Source organism: Chenopodium quinoa, unplaced genomic scaffold, assembly GCF_001683475.1.
Source record: "Chenopodium quinoa cultivar QQ74 unplaced genomic scaffold, ASM168347v1, whole genome shotgun sequence".
Classification (NCBI taxonomy): Eukaryota; Viridiplantae; Streptophyta; class Magnoliopsida; order Caryophyllales; family Amaranthaceae; genus Chenopodium; species Chenopodium quinoa.
Window position 1 is genome coordinate 1,825,069 of NW_018744290.1, and position 22,773 is coordinate 1,847,841.

Consider the following 22,773-nt stretch of genomic DNA (forward strand, 5'->3'; position numbering starts at 1 on the left):
ATTTTCTCCATTAACAGCTTTCCTCAATCTCAACGGTGTTAACTTTTGAAATTACAAATTTATCCGTACTTAAATACGTGAATAAACAATTGTACCCTTAGATAAACGCTTCAAGTTAATTTATCATGAAGATAAACTCGTATTTTCTCAAGTTTTACACCAGGTGTATTGTCTTGCCACTTAGATATGTCACATCTCACATGTCATGCTTTCTTTTGCAAACAAGTAATCAAAATGTAGTGAATGAAATGAATCAAACATATACTAGATATGTAATAACTTGAGAAATTGCCCGTCTTAAATAATAGCGATCTATTAAATGTGTAAGAGTGTGAGACTCCATAAAAAAAGAATAATGATACCATTTTATTGAAAAGCATAACATTACACGTCATGATACGATCACACAGGATTTGAATTATGCTTGTATAGTTGTAGTGTGACACGAACCGTAACGAGCTATATCTAGTGAGTTGAGCTGTGATCCGGGCCTAGTAAATCCCAAGGCAAGTGAACTTGGCACGAGGCTTAACGCAAGATGACCCAATTGGGCTAACCCAAAACCAAAAAAAAAAAAAAAAAAAAAAAAAAAAAAAAAAAAAAAAAAAAAAACCTGCGCAACACAAAAGCCTGAATCAAGGCAACCAAACTCCCAAAGACCTAAAGATAACCTAAGCAAAAAAATTCTCAATTTCATACTCTGAACATTGATTTATCCAAGCAAGATTGCAGGAAAAAAAAAAGTCACAATTTTTTTCATCAATTCTTTAATTAATTGATACTCCATTGAAAAAGAACATAATTTTCACCAATGCAGGCGCTATTGGGGGAGGAAGAAGATGGGTGGAGGATATGAAGGTGATGAATCTTAGAGTTAACGTCGTCTATAGTTAAATTTAAAGCTGATAAAATAAAACTAAAGAAGATTATTTTTTAAAAAAATTTGGCACGATTCCCAATGCGTTATATTTACTATAATGCCATTAGATAAACGACCCATGTTTATCATGAAGAGAAAATGGGGCGTCCTCGTAAAACTTAAAGTTGTATGTTCGAATCTAGTATAAATTTATAAACCACACTTGAAATTCTTGAATGTTAGTAGATGACAAGGAATGAGAAACAAAAGAAATTAATAACATTACTTCCTTTAGTTTTCAATGAGATAGCTCCCGTCAAAAAAAAAAAATGGATAGCTTCTTTTTTCTAGGTAAGGAGAAGGCATTTCATACATCAAACTAAAACCTCTCACTAGTCAATCTGGTTTTACTTAATTTTAAATGGCTTGGCTATTTATTTGGAAGAAAAATGGAACTTGGGATCTCCATATTTGCTTTTTAGGAAGGGATTAAAATGATCGGAAGATTTGATTAGGATTGGAAATTCATGTCTATTATCATGTTTATTACACTTGGTACACAAAGAGGATAAAAATAAGGTCAGGCGAGAAGTGGGATAAGGAGTAAAATTGACTACAGTAGAAAAGGAGAAAAGGTTTGTTGCTGACAATATTTTTATAATCTTGTTACTCCGTATTTATTTATAATTTACTCTTACCACGTACCAAATAAGGCCGTGTAAAAAAAAAAAAAAAAAAAATACGAAGTAATAAATTATCAAATTACCAATCACCAATTTCCACTTTTTATCAACTTCCAAACGACCAAAATTATGTAACAGGAAATTACAAGTATATATACTACATACGTATATATAAACTAGAATAATCCATAATACTTTGTACTTGATGGTTGACGATGAGGTTTGATTCCATGTCCAATTAACATCATAATGAAGAAACTAACCAATGTACCACTCCTAATAAAATACAGACAATTTTGCATAGTAGGCCAAATAATTAAAAATCAAAAACAAATCCTAAGCTATCACATTCATTATGTCCATTTCTAACCAGCTGATAATCTGTTACAAGGACTTAGCTTACAACAGATACAGATATTACAAATTTAATACTAGTATATCATTATCCTTAGTTTATAATAGTCTTGATAGATTCTTACAAATACCAAATATTGAAAAGAAATCAAATCCATTGAATTTATAATATTATTGCCAAGTGTTACAATAGCTCAAAAAGAATATCCAAACAAATTAATACGAATTAGTACTTTATTAGTTTGGCATCCCTCCACAACTCTATCATGTCAAAAATCATACACAATTTTAATAATTACGAAAATATAATTTAAATAATTGTACTTTTTTTTTTCAGAAAATAATAGAGGGAGTACATTACTCAAAGGACTTGCCCCCACGATGATAAAGAAATGGTGATGCATCACCTAAATTACCAAACTTTTTATTTTGGAATTAGTGGGGCCAAATTAATTGAATTAATATATTTTGTAAAAATGAACATGAATATAATTGGCTACCCAATAACATCATGAGTTCTTGGATTAAATACATGTCACAATATCATATGGAAGAATATAATGTATTATGTTGGTGCTTCTACTATTAATATTCTAATTACACCTAATTGGAATTGTTAGCCAATAACTAGATCATGGAAGTTGTGATGTTTTTGGAATGGAGCACATAGTTTTGTTTTCTAACACAAATCCTTGAACATAAAGGAATAGGAAAACATTCTGTTACTACATAAAAATGATGTTGAAGATTAGTTTTGTTTTGGAGCAAATAATGGGAATCATGATTGGCATTTCAATTGTGATATATAATAGGGTGATTAAGTTAGACAGTCATGACAGTCACTTACACAAAGATTAAAACTAACATTCTTAAGGGGTGTTTTTGAAAAATTACATAATTTTGATGTCTACTTAGGTGAGGTTTTAAGATTTAGAGATTAATAGTGTTAAGTTTAGTATTTTATACTGCGTTTTTCTGGTTGGAGATTGTTATGAGTATATGATGAAATTCTAATTAGATTATTTCAACAACATGATGAAATCATTAGGGCTGAGTTACAATAATAACACAAGTGGTAGATAAAATGTAATATATTAGGTCCTTTTTACATCCTCTCTCTTGCTCTTTTTGCAATAAATACTTCTCTAAAATACTTGTGATCGATTAGTCACACAATTTTAAAGGAAATTTTTTGATTAGTCATTGCAACAATTCTAAGGGTTAAGTTTAAGCCCGTTTTAATAACCTTAAAATGAATAGGTGAAAGAGAAATAGAAAAATAAATAAATTAAAGAGTTGATGTCAATCAATAATAAATGAGGATTTGGATTTATGATGAACAATCAAGAAGAAAAAAAATGAAAAGAGTTATAGTCAATCAAGGACAAATTGAAGGAGCTTTTGTCAATCAAGGATGACACCTTCTCATTGCACGTGTAAACTTGACTAACATTAGAGGCACCCAAGATAAGCGAGAGATTATACACATAGACTTAGTCTATGTGTATCCCCACATAGACATCCAATATTATTTTGACAACTCATCCTTCATCAAAAACATAAGAGAGGAAGTTAAGAGCGGTAAAATTTTAATAAAGTCCGCCATTATTGTAGAAAAAAGAGGGATATTCCCTTGAAAATGACAATAGTATTTACATTTCATCCAGAATAAGGACTTGTTTAGTTTACATTGTTTTTGCTTATTTAATCTGTCCTGAACTTATCTGGTTTAATCTGGTTGTTTGATTTAACCAAACTTTGACCTTATGTCTACAATAATCTATAAACACAACTAAAAATGATGGTTTTTACAACCGTCTCAACCGGTCGCTGAAAATAGCAAAAACGGTCGTTGAAAATAATTGCGACCGTTAACGGTCGTAATAGTGTGGTCGTTATTCACTTGGTCGCAAAAAGAAATTATTACGACTGGTTGATGGTCGCAATAAATTTGCGACCGTTTTATTTATTTTCAACGTCTGGTACTAAAACGATCGCAAATATTATTGATTGCAACCGTTATTGTACCGGTCGCAAATATGGACATTTGTGACGGCCATAGGCAGTTGCTAATTGTTTTTAACAATAAAAAATAAATAGTAAAAAAAAAAACAGAATCAAACGCAACCAGCAGCCACTTCCCACTAGCATGCATACTTTTACACCCTAAACCACCTTACCCACCACCGCCGTTGCCATCCCTAAGTAACCTCTACACACCACCACCGCCCTCCCTAAACAACATAAACCACCTAACCCACCACCACCGCCCTCGGCTCCCTAAACAACCTCTACCCACCACCACCGCCCTCCCTAAACAACCTCTACCCACCACCACCGCCAACCCTAAACTACCCTTAACCCAAAAAACCCACCAAAATTAAACCCACCAAACATATGAATTTATCAAAACGAAAAAAAAAAAAAAAAAAAACCACAAAACTAAATCAACAAAACTGCCCACTATAATCAAACCCAAAATCGAAATTAAATAAATCAAACACAAATTAAAAACGAAATCAAACCCAAAATTAACATAAATCTAAACAAAAATTAAACCCAAAATTAACAAAAAAAAAAAAAAAAATCAAAACGGTTTTCAAACCCAAACAGAAAAAATAAAATAAAAATCAAGCACTACTAGAAAAAGGTCAATTTCCGACGGATGTGTTCCGACGGACACGAAAATCCATCGGAAAACACTTAGTTTCCCACGGATTTTCCGTCAAAAAATAATTAATTTCTGACGGAATTTAAACCCTTTCCGACAAAATTATGGTTTTTTTTTTAAAAAAAAAAAAAAAAAAACCAAACCCTAATTAAAACGGAACTATCCGCCTCCCCCTTTCATTTCTCATTTCTCTGTCCTCTCCTCTTCTCTCTCTTCGCCTCTCTTTTGTTTCTCTCCCCTCTCTTCTTCTCTTTCTCTCTCCTTACCTATCCTATCCTGTCCTCTCCTCTTTCCTCTTCTCTTTCTCTCTCCTCTCCTCTTTCCTCTTCTCTTTTCACGCCCCTTCCCTTCTCTGATTTTTTCTTACGCCCCTCTCCTCTTCTTCTCCGTGTCATGATTTTATCAACTAAATGGGACTAAGCTAGCTAGGAGATAAGCGTTTGTAATCAATAATGGTGATGGTTTATAACACATTAATGGTTTTTAAGGTCAAATTCGACCATGAAAATGCTAGATTTAGAGTTTTCAAGGTCGAATTTGGCCTTAGTAAACCAAGTTCAAGGTGAAATTCGAAGCTAATTCGATTTTTAAGATACGTTTTAATTTTTTTAATTTTTGTTTTTGAATTTTATATTAAATTTTTGGGTTGTGGTGGTTGGTTTGGCCGTTCATGATGATGGTTTTAGGTGGGTCGGATTGGGTGTGGGTTCAGTCAAGGTTTGCGTTAGGATTTGGGTGGATCTGGGTTTGGGTTTAGTGGGTCTGGGTTAGGTGGGTTTAGGGTAGGGGTGGGGATATATAGTTTAGATCTGGGCTAGGTGGGTTTAGGATTTGGGAGGATCTGGGTAAGGGTTCGGTCAGGGTTTGGGTTAGGTGGGTCTAGGTTAGGGTGCGGTGGTGGTGGTTGGTGGATCTAGGTTAGTTTTCGGTTAGAGTTCGGTGGTGGTGGTTGGTGAATCTGGGTTAGGGTTCGGTTGTGGTGGCTGATTTGGGTGGGTCAGGGTTTGGGTGGGTGGATCTTGGTTAATTTGTGGAGTGGCGGTCTGATGTTAGTCTGGGTAAGGGTTCGATGATGGTGTTCTGAGGTGGTGATACGCCATGCAGGTGGTGGCGCGGCATTTTTTTTTTTTTAATTTCATTAAATCAGTTTCCGACGGAATTTCTGTCGAAAATTTCCGACGGACTTTTTTCGGTGCCGGAATTCCTCTTCCGACGAAACAATTCTGACGGAATTTCCGTTGGAAAAGGTCATTTTTCCTACAAAACATTTTCCGACAACCGGTTCCAACAGAAATTCCGTCGGAAACGGGTTTTCTAACGGAATTCAGGGTGTTTCCGACGGAATTTTTCCGTCGAAAATGGCGTATTTTCTAGTAGTGAAGTAAATCAACATTTGAACATGGAAATTCGAATAAAAAATCAAACTAAATTCGAACAAAAAATTACAAACACGAAAACATACCTCAAACCCCGAATTGACTTCGAATTTGGTTTAATAAGGCCAAATTCGACCATGAAAACTCTAGATCTAGATTAACTTGACCTTAAAAACCATTAACTTGCTTAACACCACCACCTAAGCATCGAACCAAGAGAATTAGGACCGTGCGTGAGATTTGCCAGATTCACTAACAACATCGAAGTTGCCGGAAAACTTCCAAAAAGTAGATCAGAAGAGGAAAGAGAACGAGAGGGAGAAGAGGAAAGAGAATAAGAGGGAGAAGAGGAAAGAGAAAAAGAAAGGAGAGGCGGAAAAGCAGAGGAAGAGAAGGAAAAGAGGAAAGAGAAAAGAAAGAAAGGAAAGAAAAGAGAGCAGATGAGGGAGGAGGAGAAGCGTGAGAAGAGAGAGAAAGGAAAAAGAAGAGAGAGAAAGGAAAGAGGAGAGATGGAGCGGCGGTTCAACAAGATTAGGGTTTGGGTGAGTTCGACACTCCTTTTATACCTTTTTTTTTAAAAAAAAATAATAATAACCCTGTTGCGACCGCTTTTACCGGGCGCCAATTGCGACCATTTCTGTAACGGTCGCAATGGTCGCAATTTGCGACTGCTTAAATAGCCCAAAAACAGTCGCAAATCTGCGACCGCTTTAAAAACGGTCGTAAAATTGAGACCGCTTTAAAAATGGTCATAAAATTGCGCCTGCGCCAAAATCGGTCGCAAATTTTATATTTTGTGACCGTTTTAATGACGGTCGTAAAAAAAATGGTCGCAATTTGATCGAATTTCAGTAGTGAAAGAAAAAATATATCAACTTGGCTCTTGTTAGATTCATAATAACTGAAAAGTGGTACGGTTAATGGGGTGGTTGTGAGAGTAAAGGTGTTGACCCGTATGTCCAAAAATAGAATGGGGCAAAATTAAAGGGACGAACGCAAACTAAAAAGGAAATTGGAGAAGAAACTAAGGGACAAAGGGAGTATTTTCTAAATATATAATGTTCATAATTACATCAAAGATATTTAGCGATGAAAACTACACATAAAACAATAAAGTATGTCAAAACTTATTTTTTCTGGTTTGATCTGATATGAAAAAAGTAAAAATAAGGTGAACAAAACATGCTCTAAATTAAGGGAGTCAAATTGACGCATAAAGAAATGAAGTTAAAATTATGGGATTGAGTATATCATTAAATTATTAGTTATTAGTTCATTACCTTAGCCCATTTGTACTTTGGGCTGAATAAATCTACTAATTGTTTAATTTAATTTACTAAAAATTTGCCAATTGTAGCCATTTAAACTTTATATTTTACAAATTGTAGCCATTTAAAAAAAAAAAAAATTGCAAATTGCAGCCGAAAAGTACTAATAACTTGTTAATTGCAACCCATTCCAATTTATTCATCGACTTGCGTGCCGAAAAATGTTTCGTCAAGGTTATAGGGGTCAGTTTGGTCCGTAAGGTTCTAAGTTAAGCTCGAAATTGGCAAAAAATTAACGCAAGTGCCTCGTACTATGCGTATCAAAAAAATGTATTGATTTGTGTGCAAATATTTTTTTGCCTAAAAAATGAGGCACTTACGTAATTTTTTTGCCAATTCCGAGCTTAATTTTGCCAATTCCGAGCTTAATTTGAATCTTTAAGACTAAAATGACCCCTAAAACCTTGACAGGACATTTTTCGGCACCCAGATCGAGGAAAAATTGGATCGGGTGGCAATTAACAAGTTATTAGTACCTTTGGACTACAATTTGCAATTTTTTTTTAATGACTGCATTTTGCAAAATATAACTTTAAATGGCTGCAATTGGCAAAATTTCCTCAAGTAAATAACAGATTAACAAGGATCTTCAACTAAAATTCGAATGTTAAGAGTTACCGTTATCAACTTCATAAGTTTTATCCCAAACCTAATAATTATATACCAAATTTATTTTAACAAGTATCATGAAAAAACATTTTTGATACTAAAAAAAAAATTAACAGGTAAAAAACTTTTAACCCATAGAAGATAAACCTCGCCATTTTTATGAAAAAATACAACTACTAAGCTTATAATAACCCCACCCCACCCCCAAATCAACGATTAATAAAATTTCATGTATGTCTTGAAGGTTTGAGTTTTCCCTTTTGCGTGTTCAAGCACTGCTCCTCATTAGAAGGATTGTGTAGCGACATCGAACGAAATTACTAAGCAGTGGTCGAAACTAAATATCATGTCGAAAGATGTTGATATTGTGGAACTGGGCGAATTCAATGAAGCGTATGAGAAACTTGTAAATTTGAAGCTTTAAAAAAACCTATAAATTTCCTTCGTATAAGAAACAGGGAAAATCCAATGCAATGAAGCCCATGAGAACTGTGCGAATCTCTCTTATAATTTTGAAGCTATACGAAAAAACAAAGAAAAAAAAAATTCAAATTTAAACTTTCAAAAGATTTTCAAACTGAAATTTTGTGAAAATTTTAGATTTTAATAAGTGGGACAACTATTTCAACCAATAGAAATGGTTGTCTATGTGGGGTATCCATAGACTTTATCTATGTGTACCCTTTCCGAAGATAAGCCGGTGAATATCAACTTCCCTAGAAAAAGTTTACAAATATTCTTTAAACCAATTTATTTAAAATAAGATTATTTGGGAAATGAAAAGACATGAAAGCTCTTTTAATAGAAATTTTTAGCAATATTTTACTTTTCACTAGAAGCGTAAGATATATATATTGATAATAGTTTATGTTAAGGAGAATCGAGTCGTGATCAGTGATAAACATGTAACGTGGCTAAGCTGTATTGAGATCATTATTGTGTTCAACGAGTGTTGAAATCATCTACGTATGATACATGACATACGTCACACGTGTCTAATACTACCAGATACAAAACCTACACAAAATATTCATTCAACCTAGACTCTTAAATATCATATATCTACATCTTGATGATCCAAAACATATCGAGTATATATCCCTTAATACATGCTCTCTAGTCTAGAATTCAAAACAACTTTCTTATTAAAGTCATTTCTAGATTATTTCCATAACAATATAACAATAATTTTATAATTCCTAACCTAAATCAATAATAAAATGCCAGCAACAACGTATAAACACAATCAAAACTTATAAAATTTGCTATGCATAATAATGACATTTTTAGTAAACAAAAGATCACAAAACAAAAAAAATTCTACAGCCTGTGTCCAATTGGCTATTAGCATTACACCCTGTCCAATATAACATTCCAAAAAAAATAAAAAATATTTTTAAAAAAATTTGTAAAAATCATTTTTAATTTTAATTTTAATTTTAAAAAAGGAAGGCTTAGCTGGCCGTTGTCTATATATTTATAACCTTATTCAACGTCGCAGAATGATTGTCGGAGCAGCAAATAAAAATTCTAAAAATTTCTATAAATAAAAACTCTTAAAAAGTTTTTCATTTGAGTTGTTGCATTCTCTCTCTCCTATTATTTTGAGTTTTCCCAAAAGCCCTTCAATTTCTCCTCCTAACAAGAGTTTTTGTCGAAGCTTTTGAAGGGAAGAGAAAGGGGTAAAAAAGTAAATTCACAAAGAAAATGGGAAACTGCGCAAACAAGCCGTTGACAACAGAAGGAGAAGCCCCGGTTGAAGTACCGGAAACAAAGGCAACAACAACAACGGAGAGAGAAATTGAAGTTGATCAAAACAAGGTTTCATCTCTCGCTCAAATAATGTTAGAGGTCATTAATCATATATTTATGTACTATATTGTTGTTTTTCTAGCTTATTCATTTCGAGGTAACCATGTTTTATTTTTCCGACTCTCCGTATCTACAAGTCCTTCGTGTTTTGACTTTATTTATTTTTTTATTTTTTTATTTTTTTTAATGAGATAACACGAAGAACATATTAGAATGGATGGAGTAAGATTTTTAATTTGACATGCATGCATACAATTCTTTTTCAGCATATTTTTGGTTATTAATTTGAGTACATATTTAAAAGAATTTAGTATATTAATAAGAAATTTTTTAAAGTTAAGACGAGCTGTGATTTTATCTTAATAAATAAATTCTAAACTTAAGGTCATTTTACTTGTATATTATACTCTATATATTTATATGTGATTTATTTCTAAGGTACTGCGTATAAGTATATAACATGGATTTATTATATAGGTTTTTTTTTATGTGTTCCCCAATCCACGTATGGTCATATGGAATATAAATATTACATATACTTCATATTAGAATTTTTCATTGATATTAGAGTACTATTGTGGAAAATAATATTTGGAACGTCTCAAAAATTTCTAGTGGAAGCGTATATACATATTGCCTTTGTCCAAATATTCATGTCGTTTATATTCAAAAAAAAAAAAATATACATATATTGATTGTGTTTGATTGTGTATAATATAGTAATAGTAGCAAAAATATTTTAATGTTCGAACCATAATTTAAAATTTGTACAGTAATATAAATTCTTTTTAATTATTGATGAATTTTTTTTTTGGACTTTTATAATTTAGGTAATCAAATGTTTGTGCCTGGCCTCTAGTTTTTCTCCTTCATTTTTTTGCCCTATTTTTTCAAAAAAATACCATCCATGGTAAATTTGTCAAACAATTGGTTTTACTTAATTTGTCTCTATTTGTTCTTCCTTATATAGTACCTTTTTTTTATATCTAAAAAATTTCAAAATGAAGAAAAATAGAGACGAAGGGAGTAGAAACATTTATATTGTTATTTTTTGGATAAAATAAATGTGTTGGTAGGATCGTTATTTCTTAAAACAATATTTTCACTACGGTCATATTTGCAAAAGAAATATTTTGGTAGTCTGTTAAAATATGCCTGTAGTAAAAAAGAAATTTTTTAGACTTTTTTAAAAAATAATCCTACCAAAATGTATATTTTACCACTCCATATTTTTTTTTTTTTTTTTTGTATTTTATCAAAAAGCTAAATTTAGAAAGCCTAATTCGTAAATCAACTCAAAGGTCACAATTGACGGAATCCGAACTTGAAAATTACGTGATCAATATTTTTGAATTACACATTTGACAAGTCTTCTAGTTTAGTTCATTTTCAGATGACATAATTTTGACATGTTTTGTTAGTTTTACAATTTGAGAACGTAATTGTAGATGTTGATTAACTTGACAACGTTGATAGACGACAATGATACAATACAATACAAACAAATTAACGATAAAATGTTATCATCAATAATTATTATACCATCAATTTTAGAAAATGTCATGGACTATTAACAGCAACTACAACAAAAAGAGAAAAAATTTAATGGCACAGAAAAAAGAGAAAGAAAAAAAAAACTTTTATTATTAAATCCATGATTTGAAAATTTCAAGTAAAAGTTAGAAAGTAAAACTTTGTAAGCTAGGGTAGAAACTATACCATTCCGTAAGACATAAAATTTTCACCCTCTATGATTTAGTCGATCAAACATATTCATCTTTCAACTTTCGAGTATATTATGTGCTATAATTAGCTCTTATTATTTAGTGACACGTAATTTGGGAGTATGTCGTGATCATGTATTCGTGTATGCCTAATAAAATGCCGTTTAAAACTAAAATTGCGCAAGCTAAGACCGCGACATTTTCTTGAGGGTATCTTTTTCTTATAACTACATACTAAAGGGTATACTAAAGGGTTCAAAACGAGGAATCTTGTCCTTAAATCCCATTAATTACTTGTTAAAAACATTATAATTGTCAATTTTGAGTGTTGTCCTTTCTTTCACAGCTGTTTTTGGGACCCAAATACTCAGTCCATCTTTTCTTTATGTGGTCATGTTGATTGCTGAGGGAAAAAACACCCAAATATGTCTGATTTGCCTCCTGTTTATTTGCTCTTACCTTTATGTCTTTGTATTCCTTGCAACATTAGTTTGTCTTCTTAAAGTGTTTCTTCCACTCCATCCCTTGTTTTTTTTTCATTTTAATTCCGCATTTGCACATTTTTCACTTCTAACTTTGTCGTCCCTACATAGAAGTACGTATAATGTTTGTACAATACATACATACCAGTCATTTCTTGTCTATATTATTGTCCTTTTATAATATAATTCCATATATTAGTTATACATTATTGTCGTTGTATGATATAGAATGAAAAGGAAATAACCAAATGACTTTTTTGTTCATAAGAATTTTTCTACATGACCTATTGAATGTATTTGGACGAAGTTGTTGGATGAACATGCTTGCATGACAACATGACATTATTCATTTATTTTGTCATAAGTATTCAATGTTTGTTTATGATTGTGTTACATTATTAGTTTATTTGTCATAAGAACAATTTCTCATGAACTCTCTTTGCTTACAGGATGATGGAAAGAAGCCTGAAGCTGAGAGCGCCGTAAAGCCAGCTGAGGAGAAGGCCTCGGAGCCACCAAAGGTTGAGGAAGTAGCCAAAGAAGTGGCTGTTGAAACTAAGAAAGAAGAAGCTCCAAAGCCGGCTGCTGAGCCGAAGAAGGAAGAGGCTAAGCCAGCAGCCTCTGAGCCCAAGAAAGAAGAGACTAAGCCAGTTGTGGCTCCAGCTCCGGAGGCAGCCGCGGCTCCAGCTCCAGCAGCCACAGCTCCAGCTCCAGCTGCAGCCACGGCTCCGGCTCCAGCCACAGCTGAGAAGAAATGAGAGGCAAAATGAAGAAAATATTAAATGTTGATTTGCTGTTAAAAGAAATACTGAGCAAAAAAAAAATATTTATACAAAAGGAAAAAAAAAAAAAAAAAAAAAAAAGGAAGTGATAATGACAATAAGTTTGTGATTGGGTAGGACAAATTATTAATTGAAAATTTACATTAGTTTATATGGGATTTTGTTTAAATGAATATGTGAATGTATGGGGCCAATGGGGGAGTGTTTTGTGATTTATTTTTTTGTGTTGTTTTGTTAGGGGAGATTGAGTTTCATGAATTTATTATTTCTTTGTAAACATCTTGATATGTTGGATTGTTCATTAAAATTACTCTTATTTATTTATATTGTGTTAATCTTAAATACACTATTAAAAAAAAAAAAAAAAAAAAAAAAAAAAAAAAAAAAAAAAAAAAAACCTTAGATATAAGTATTTATATTACTACGTATTTAGGATTATTGCTAAAGGATATACTACCTTAAATCATATGGTGTTGTGATGTATATAGTTCGTTAAAATTAGGTAGAGTACAACAAATTAAGAGATCATCTTCACAAGATTAGTGTCTAGTCTTTTACTAGATAATGTCTTCACAAGATTAGCGTCTAATCCCTTAGAATATATTGTCTTCACAAGCTTAATGTATGCCATTATTATTGCCATGAGATCAATGATGCAATGTGTTACATAATTGAATTTGGAAGGGATAATTGCAAGGATTGATAAATAAACGTTTTTTTTTCTCCTCCTGCGTGTGTTACCTAGTAGTTATTTGGGAATACATAAATATGAAATCAACTTCAATCTTATAAACAATACCTTTAAATTTCCTCTTTGCTTGCAACTGTTTGACTGAACATGCTTGTCAATATACAATTTTGACCATAAATATATTTAATTTTGTATTAGTATAAATTATAAATTGTTGATATTATGGAACACATTACCCATTCATTTCAATTCTCAAAAAAAATTGGGATTTAAGGGCTTCCAATTCACAAAACAAAGATCATTATGCTTGAATCAGGCAACCAAATCTTAGAGCATTTTCTGATTGAATCGAAAACCCCTCAAAACGAAGATGACGAAGTGCGATTTGCGATAGACGGTGGACGAAGATGACGATGAACGATTTGCGATTTCAGTTCGCTTGGGCTGCGATTTCAGGTGGTGCATTTTGGTTGGAGGTGGTGTTTGGGCTGCGATTTTGGTTGGAGGTGGTGCGACTATGGGCAGCGATTTTGGTTGGAGGTGGTATTTGGGCTGCGATTTTGGTTGGAGGTAGTGCGATTATGGTTGGAGGTGGTGCGATTTTGGGGGTGCAATTGGGGGGCAGCGGTGGTGGCGGGTTGGGCGGCAATTATGGAGCAGCGGTGGTGGTTTGATGGTGGCTATTGGGCGACAGTTAAAGGAACTCCACATACTTCGTTTATTTGGGAATATGGAGATAATTGGGAAACTCCACACTCATTTGAAACAGAGAGAGAAAGAGCGGAAATGGGGGAAAGAGGAAAGAGAGAGAAATGAAAATATATTTTTATCTTATTAATCATATTAGCCAATAAATGAAATATATCAGCCATTAAAATGAACATATTAGCTAATTGATGTCTGATATCAGTCAAAATTAGGAACATATCAAACATTAATAAAAACGCATCAACCAACAAAAGGAATATATCAGCCAACAAAAGGAATATATCAGCCAACAAAAGGTACTCAGCCAACAAAAGGTACATATCATCCAACAAAAGGATGAAATCAGCAAACAAAAGCAACATGTAAGCCACCAAAATAAACATATCAGCCAACAAAATGAAACATATAAATCAACAATTACAATATACATATTAGCCAACAAAATAAAAATATCAGCCAATTAAAGAAACATATAAAGGTACATATAAAAGATTATAAAAAAAAAAAAAATATATCAGCCAACAAAAGGAATATATTAGCCAACAAATGAAACATATCAGCTAACAAGTGAAATATATCAGCCAAACCTGTCGCACGCAAATTTTCGTGCGGCAATTTACAATCAATACCTTCTCATTATGAAAATGTACGTTATTGCAATTAATTCAACAACATATTGCATAACACAATTTGTTTGTTAAAAATACAAGTCACATCTACTAAATAAATAGTAGAAAATATCAAAACGATTGCAACTTTAAAAAAAACAGATGGAGTATTTCTTAGTATTTTACGAGGAAGCCTAAGTTAATCACTGGGATAAACAAAAATTGTTTATCTCATGACAATTTGGTAAATAAATCAACAATTTTATCCAGTCATCATCACTGTGAGACCCGCTTTTATGAAAAAAGTTATTAATTTATTTACAAAAATGTCATATGATAAACAATTGTTGTGTATCTCATAGATGAACTTGTATTTACCCGTATTTTACCCTCATGAAATTTGTATACTATGAAGTTTTCCCGGGAGAAAATAAAAAAGTTTGCTTATTACATATGGTGGGCCTCTATCCTTGTTGGGCTTGCTACTGGCCCACTATCATATAGTAAGTTAACTTCCATCCATCAATTTGGACCCGAGACCTTGTACTTCTTCCTTCTTTGAGGCTCTTTCAAGTCATTTTATTTCTTAATTCTTGGTCAAAGTAAGATTAGATATGTTTAGGTTCTGTTTGGTTGATTTGATTTGATTTTGTCTAAAATTATTTTAACATATTTGAACTTAGTTTATTGAAATTTTTTTGACTTATTATTTCTGAAATACAATAAAATAAGTTAAAATAATATGAAACAAATAGATCCTTAGACGTGCCAGGCTATTAGTCAGCCATATGCCGGTCAAACCACTCATCGCAAAGGCCATCCCAAGCTAAGGGATAGCACAATGGCAAGGCATGGCCTACAAGTCTACCGCAATTGTTTCCGATTTTGTTTTTAAACAATAGTTTGACATGCCAAACCACGGGAATCCAATCGTGCTTTTCTCGTACCATGGCATGTTGGTCGATACAAAATGAGACCCTTATGCGTTATGAGTTTATGACAACCCTTCAAATTAAAGAGGCTTTTCGGCCTTGCATAACCGGCACTAGCACGGCCCTTGTCACAACTGTATGCAATGCAAGTATATGTGATCTTAATTTTATGCATTCAATCCCCTGAATCGAACACTAAATTTAATTTGAAAGTTGTATACGATTATATAGACCGTATAATGAGATTCACTCATATAAGAAGATTGTTGTATATACGTAGTATTTTGTATTTTTAATATTCTATTAGTAAGAAAAAAAATATGTACTCTATATTGGATGATCACATAACATTAAACTTCCTATAATAGGCATAGAATGAGATGAAAGAATTACATCATCTCTATGCATTGATTTGATGCTACCCTAATACAGTATATATACTTCATATTTAATTTCTTCTCAAAATATACTTGGTATAAGTGTAAGAAATCAGCAGCCAACATCAAAACTTGAGAGCTTTTGATGAATTTCTCCTTGGTCCTTATTAACACCTTCAAGTCTCAGGATCTGATGCTCTCTCAATTTCGAGTTATCTAACACATATAAATGGAATAATAAGAACAAAAAAGCTAAGGGACGGATTATGGAGTAAGAACAACAAAAAGAAACGGAGGTAGTATAACAATATGAAGGAAATTTGGGAATACCTGGCCTTCTTGCCTTACAAAACCTTTAATTAGATATATATACTTATACAATGGAGGGTGAATTCTTGGTTCCTTCTATTACTTTAAATTCCAGGCCTTCTTTATCTGCTTCAATAACGGTTGAACAAGTTGATGGAATGATAATTTGTTCTTTGCTCTTTGCCCACAAGAAACTGTAGAGCCCTCCAACTAGCAATATTCCACCTATGACACTGAAAATAAAACACATGTAAATACATATTTAGGCCTTGTTCTGTTCACTTTATATATTTTTTTTTAATTTTAAAATATGTATTTAAAAAATGTAAGTTCAAATAAGGATTATTAATGAGATAATATAATAAGTTTAAGTAAGATAATTTCTAACAAGCTAAGGGTTACCTAAATTCGCTTTACAACGAACTAAAATAGGTTCTTTCAAGATCTAATAAGCTCTGAAAAGTCGGAAAGTTCAAATATTTCAAATATGTGCAAATCATCTTCAAGTACCATAAGTAATTAATTAATCATTTAGCATATTAACTTGTTGGTTAGTTTGAGTAGAAAGATAAATAAATGAAATAAGTAGGAGTAAGACAATTAGTGTAGTCGTTTGAAATTAAATTTAGAGATATAAATGTAATTACATTGTAACACATCAAGATATAGATTCATTTGTAGATAAAGTAATTTTCATATTTATTCTTTCTTTTAATAAGGTAAAATTAATCGTGAGATAAATCTCCCCTAACTTTGGTGTAATTTTCTTTTCAAGATAATAAAATAAAATTGTTATGATCATTACATAGTACATAGTACAAGTACATTTAAAAAGAAGCTCAATATATAATTGATGTCTTGACTTTGCAATATTTGTCACGTTTAAATTTATGAAACTTGACACACCAAAAAAAAGAACACATTAAAGGTGATGGTTCAAATTTAGAGAACTTGACACTTGCCAATATATAGTGCATAAATAAGAAATTTAGGTAATAACCTGCCCAAAGTGATGATCTCTCCAAGCAGAAGAACAGAACAAAGCATGGTAAGGATAAGCCCTAAAGGAGTCCACAGTGCTAGAAATACTGGCCCCTTCTTCTCTATCACATATGCTTGTAAATAGTATGCCACTCCTGTTACCACTATCCCCTGTTTCAACAAAATTTAATGTATGTATGAGGGTTGTTTAAGATTAAAACGGAAATAAATATATAGTGCATGTGTCACATGACGTGACATTAAACTGATGACTGCATGTTACTTTGAATTTCGAAAGAATATTATTTTATTTTTTTTTGAAAAAGGCAAAATCTTGTATGAGCCGAACTTACAATAACTTATTGTAAGATCAGAGTCGTGACTTCATAGGTTTTAGTAACTTTGTCATATTTGATATATATGAAGTACTTGTTGATTTACATCCTTGATATGACAATATAAATGCTAAATACAGTTCCAATCCCCAGTATATGTTTTTTTTTTCCTGCTTTCTTTACGCACGATGAGTGATGGTTAGGAAGAATAGACGAAAAGAAAGAAGAGAGAAGTGTATTTAGTAACATACACAATAAGCAACGGCTAGAAGACGGACATTCCAACCAAGCATCCATTGAGAAGGACGACGTTCCACAAGAATAGCTATTGCAAATGACTGAATTGAACTCAAGAAGCAACTTAGTGCTGTGAACAAAAGCTTTGACGGGTAACCTTTCATGATTCGAGCCTATTTTATTTCATCCAAAAAAAAAAAAAAGAGTGAGTTATTAAACATCAAAATCATGCACATGAAAATAAATAGTAGCAAGTGACTTTACAACAGTATAATGCGCAAGGTACGATTTTTAACATTAGGACATGAGTAACACGATATGTATATGTATGAGTGAACATAAATCATTGTTGGTGGTGGGTTAGATTTTGTACCCTTTGTAACTGATTTGGGGGTACCCTACTTGAAATTGTAGTTACTTTAACTAATGTATATCTTTGAATTGTTGAGTACATCTTATCGGATGTGAAGATTTGACAAACATGTTAGTTTTGTAAATGTACGTCTGATTTACGATAATGTGATAAAGAACGATTATGTGATAAATAAGAGTATATGCACGACTGTAATACACACATGCATGAAAAATTCTGAACTTGACCATTTTGTCGGATATAGATTTTCCATTGGACTGTACGACTGTAACATATATAGATATTGAAAGTTTACTGATGAAATTTGTCGGATATAGATTGAATTATAATGTACGGAGTAAAATATCTCAATTTATTTGAAACTAATTACAAAACTTTGATTTTTAATAGTGATATGTCTCATTCGTATTTTCAAAATATCATCATTTCATAATATATATACATTAGAAACGAAACGTGTCAACAACATACGATAGTAGTAAGAAGATAGGTGAATTTACCTGGACAACAAGCCAAAGAGCCCAAAACGTGTTACCGGTGAGCAAGATAAAAACACCCTTAATCCAAGTGGGGCCGGAATGGGTTCGAGACTGTGGTGGTTGGTTGGCTGCTGGGTCGAGACCACCCAGCAAGTGAGGATGGCTAAACAGTTTGATGGAAGGACCCTTATAAAGTGCGAGAGTCATGGCACCTCCCAAGCATATTACCACGCCAATTAGCTTCGCTATCCCTGGGGCTGTCTTTATTTTCCATACCTCTAATCTGAAACAACACTATTAATCACTCATTAGAAAAAACGTTATATAACACATTATCAGCTCAGTTTTTTAACGTGTACATGTCAAACATTTAAGTATAGTAAGATTATTTATTTATTTTTATTATAGTAATTTTTTAAAAATCGAAGATGAGTCAATTTTACAAGTGTCCATAGACACACATTAGGAAAACAATGATACAATTATTTAACATAACGACGAGACCACAAGCACTCATTCCTCAATACTAAGATGGATGTTTCCCACTGTTAAATATATGGTCGTCCCATGATATGATTACAAACAATATAATTTGCACCCTGATTAATCGTTTTACCTAACCTTTTGCAAAAGCTAAGAGATTCCTTTTATTCTCCTTATTAATTAACCTATATATATGTACGTACTTCTAAACTGTACTAAAAGAAGTTTCAAATTGAAATGTAGCATAAAGTTAGGAATACTTAGATATTAAGCATCATTTGCACCATTTTCGATTGATATGCGACCTTATTAATTTTTATTTTCACAGTATTATTCTGTAGAATTTAGACTACTAGACTAATTTTAAGCATCATTATTATCTAAATTATCATTATTAATCATTACGTGTTGTTAAATCAGTTTAAGCTTAATTACTGCAATAAGTGTGTGAGACATCAGTTCTTATCCTAAACAAGTAAACAGCAAACTCAACTAATATAATCACTAGTGAAAACAGATTGCGAAATGGAGTGGAATGCACAGTACAAAACAAAACCAATTGGATTTACCTAATTGTCTTTCCTTCAATTCTAATTTGTTCTTTAGTGAGTCGTTCACTGTTTACCCTTTTTTAAAAAAAAACAAATAGAATTGCAAACGAATCAAGGCTAGACGATTTTTAGTCTGTTTAAGCTAGCTTTGATAGAAATTATTAGTGTTCGAGCTTAGCTCGTTAATAGCATAGGTTTTTTTGATGAGCTTAGTTCATGAACATGATCATTTGTGTAATTTGAGTTTTGATCTTGATCGAGCTTGAATGAGATTAGCTGAATTGGATTAAATAATAAACGAGCTTTGATGAGGGATTCTACATGCATCCACTTAAATGAATTCATGTTAATGTTTGTCGATTTTTCTATAGAAAAAAAAAAAAAAAAACTATGAACAATTTTTTGTGAGTATAAAAGCTTTGTTTCATGTAAAAATATTTCAATTTGACTGAGCTTGTTCACACCCCTATTTTTATAAGAGTACATAGTTGTGCTAATTGGCTTACAACAAATCACATACAATTAATGGAAATTATAAATGACTAATTATATATATATATAGCCGTCTAATTGTAATTAATTTGTAGGAGTCAAGTAACAACTGTTTTCTTAGCTTTCCGTACTTTGCATGGAATCTTCATTGACAAACTCGATCATTAATTAATTTAATTTAGGAAAATGCTATACACCACTAACCACACTTATCAATGGTATCACATCCTTATACAATGTGGTCATGAATTGATCAATGCATATATGATTGTCAATTTATACAGCAATTATTAGGATTTTCTGTTACTTCCACTTGAATAATGCTAGGCTTCTTGAATAATCATTTACTAGGTCTGGTTAATGTTGGGTGACTGTGAAACTTAAATGATTATGTTATTAGACCAGATACAGGTTTGGGTCGCATTCGTCAATAAGAGAGAATGAATTCAATATAAGGGGCTGCATTTCAAAATCATATGACAACAGTCTATTTTAACTTTATAAAAAGTTGATGAGACACTGATAGTTATTTGGAAAGACTATACTCAAACAAATTATGACGCTAATATGATGTAATTAAGGATGATAAAAAAATTAATGTTACTATATATATATATATATATATATATATATATATATATATATATATATATATATATATATATATATATATATATATATTTCATGTCCTCTTACTACCACTCTCCCCACCACTCTATTTAAGTAGGGTATGGTATGTTTGATATGTTACGTCTAGTTTTGAAAATATGACGATATTATAGTACAAGTGTATTATGCCTAAGCATGACTATATATATGTGCTATATTTATATGGAAGTCATTCAAGAAAAGAAAAAAAAAGTACTAATTAAGCCATGATACAGTATAATATAGTAACGTACGTACCTAACAAGAACAGCAAGGAAGAAAGTAATGACAGGAAGACAATTGGTTGTAGCAGCACCCATGGTTGCTGAAGTATAGGTCAAGCCAATGCCATACAAATCCAAACTCAATGTTATCCTGCAACATTATATGAAGTATCATTTACTACATATTAATACTAGTATGATACCAGGCGTATTCAAATCATATATATATATATATATATATATATATATATATATATATGTAGCATGTTAATTTCGAACTTACCCAAATAAAGACATTGCGAATATTTGCCAAAAATTCTTGAATGAGATCGGGGGTATATTTTTCCTACATTAGAAAAAATAGATAATAAGTCATCAACAATATATATTTCATGTTTCAAAAATTGAAACAAATAACAGTTTCATGATAGGTTGAATATTGAACAGTTGTGCATGATATAAAGGATATATTTTTGACTCCTAAGAATCCTAATGGTAGGATTTGAGCTTGTGATCATAGGTACGTGTAAATCTTCCCACTAGTCCAAGCAATAAACATATTATATAAACTTAATAAGTAACATACCTTTCGAGAAAGAGGGCTATGGGACCTAGAAAGATGGTGGCAATGGCCTGTCTGTAGAAGGTGAATATAAAATTATTCATGCCGACGTTGAATGCAGCCTTAGAGAGCAAGAGCATACCAGTATATAGGGTTTGTATGAAAAGCACAACAAGAATTGGTTTACTAAGTGCCATTTCAATAGTATTATTGATAGTTGATCAACTAAACAACTTATGACTGAGTTTGTATATATATTTTCTAGTGCTTGTAAAACACATCTATATATGAATGAATGATCGAGTTTGTGTGTGTATATATATACAAGTATCAATATATGTATGATAGTGTGATGAGAATGATATGACATGAGTGGTTAGTGAAGATACTTTAAAGGAAACAAAAGTGAAAGAAGAAACTAGTGAGTAAGGAAGAAATTAAACTAAGTAAAAATCTTTGGCATGTGGCCCAAATAAAAGTTTTTTTGTAGTGCTGTCTATGTAGGTTTAAGCAAAGCAAGAAATAAGGGGGGAAGTGAACAATAGGCCAACAACAAGATCGGAATCATTTTTGTTACATTATATATTTTTTTTTTCTCTCTCCTAACACAAAAGAAGGCGAAACAATCTCTTTATTAATTTATTATGTAATTCTTTATGTTTATTGATTTTATTTTTAATATAAGTAATTATATTATACTACTAATTTATAAAAAGAAAAGATATTATGCTCTAATTTGTCAACTTGTAAAAGGTCTAAGAGGCACTTATAAAAAGAATATGACAAAAATATTATATCTTTCTTATTGTGAATTCATTATATAATGTATTTATGTATGAGATTCGAATCAATCAGGAGTTATAACTTTTTTCAAGTTTTTCAATAAATTCTTGTGAGGGATTATTTTAATAAGAAATTAATTAAATTAGAAAGGTAACATAAATTACTCTACTTTGTAATATAATATCCTCTCATATGAGAATAAGTTCATAAACCTTTTATAATTAGGCTTTTTCTATCATGCTAAGGATGCAATAATGTAGAATTTGTTAATTGGTGGTTCTAATACTAACACAGTACAATCAAGTATTGCACTCCATCCT

At 31.8% G+C, this 22,773-nt stretch overlaps 2 protein-coding genes across 3 annotated transcripts; one reads left to right on the top strand and one right to left on the bottom strand.

Annotated features, from left to right (window-relative positions):
• The first annotated feature begins 9,368 nt into the window (after window positions 1-9,368).
• On the top strand, window positions 9,369-13,000 carry LOC110695206 (skin secretory protein xP2-like). 2 transcript variants are annotated; one of them, XM_021872428.1, is made up of 2 exons: window positions 9,369-9,731; window positions 12,348-13,000. In XM_021872428.1, exons 1-2 carry the CDS (start codon window positions 9,588-9,590, stop codon window positions 12,654-12,656), a joined length of 453 nt encoding a protein of 150 aa, XP_021728120.1. In that variant the 5' UTR covers window positions 9,369-9,587; the 3' UTR covers window positions 12,657-13,000. The 2 variants fall into 2 exon arrangements, with proteins under 2 accessions (XP_021728120.1, XP_021728121.1); XM_021872429.1 differs by having other exon boundaries at window positions 9,372-9,701.
• A 2,872-nt stretch (window positions 13,001-15,872) lies between these two features.
• On the bottom strand, window positions 15,873-22,346 carry LOC110695207 (WAT1-related protein At5g64700-like). The gene is made up of 8 exons (XM_021872430.1): window positions 21,695-22,346; window positions 21,392-21,454; window positions 21,143-21,259; window positions 18,732-18,993; window positions 17,873-18,031; window positions 17,306-17,457; window positions 16,327-16,538; window positions 15,873-16,212 (listed from the first exon to the last, which is right to left on the bottom strand). Exons 1-7 carry the CDS (start codon window positions 21,865-21,867, stop codon window positions 16,370-16,372), a joined length of 1,095 nt encoding a protein of 364 aa, XP_021728122.1. The 5' UTR covers window positions 21,868-22,346; the 3' UTR covers window positions 15,873-16,212; window positions 16,327-16,369.
• Window positions 22,347-22,773: the final 427 nt, after the last annotated feature.

Excerpts from the sequence above, each read along its gene's own strand:
- LOC110695206 (XM_021872428.1), top strand. The coding sequence starts at position 9,588 with ATGGGAAACTGCGCAAACAAGCCGTTGACAACAGAAGGAGAAGCCCCG. Across the intron at positions 9,732-12,347 it reads TCGCTCAAATAATGTTAGAG|GATGATGGAAAGAAGCCTGA; the intron begins GTCATTAATCAT and ends CTTTGCTTACAG.
- LOC110695207 (XM_021872430.1), bottom strand. The coding sequence starts at position 21,867 with ATGGCACTTAGTAAACCAATTCTTGTTGTGCTTTTCATACAAACCCTA. Across the intron at positions 18,994-21,142 it reads TTCCTTGCTGTTCTTGTTAG|ATTAGAGGTATGGAAAATAA; the intron begins GTACGTACGTTA and ends GTGTTGTTTCAG. Across the intron at positions 17,458-17,872 it reads TTCTAGCCGTTGCTTATTGT|GGGATAGTGGTAACAGGAGT; the intron begins GTATGTTACTAA and ends TTGTTGAAACAG.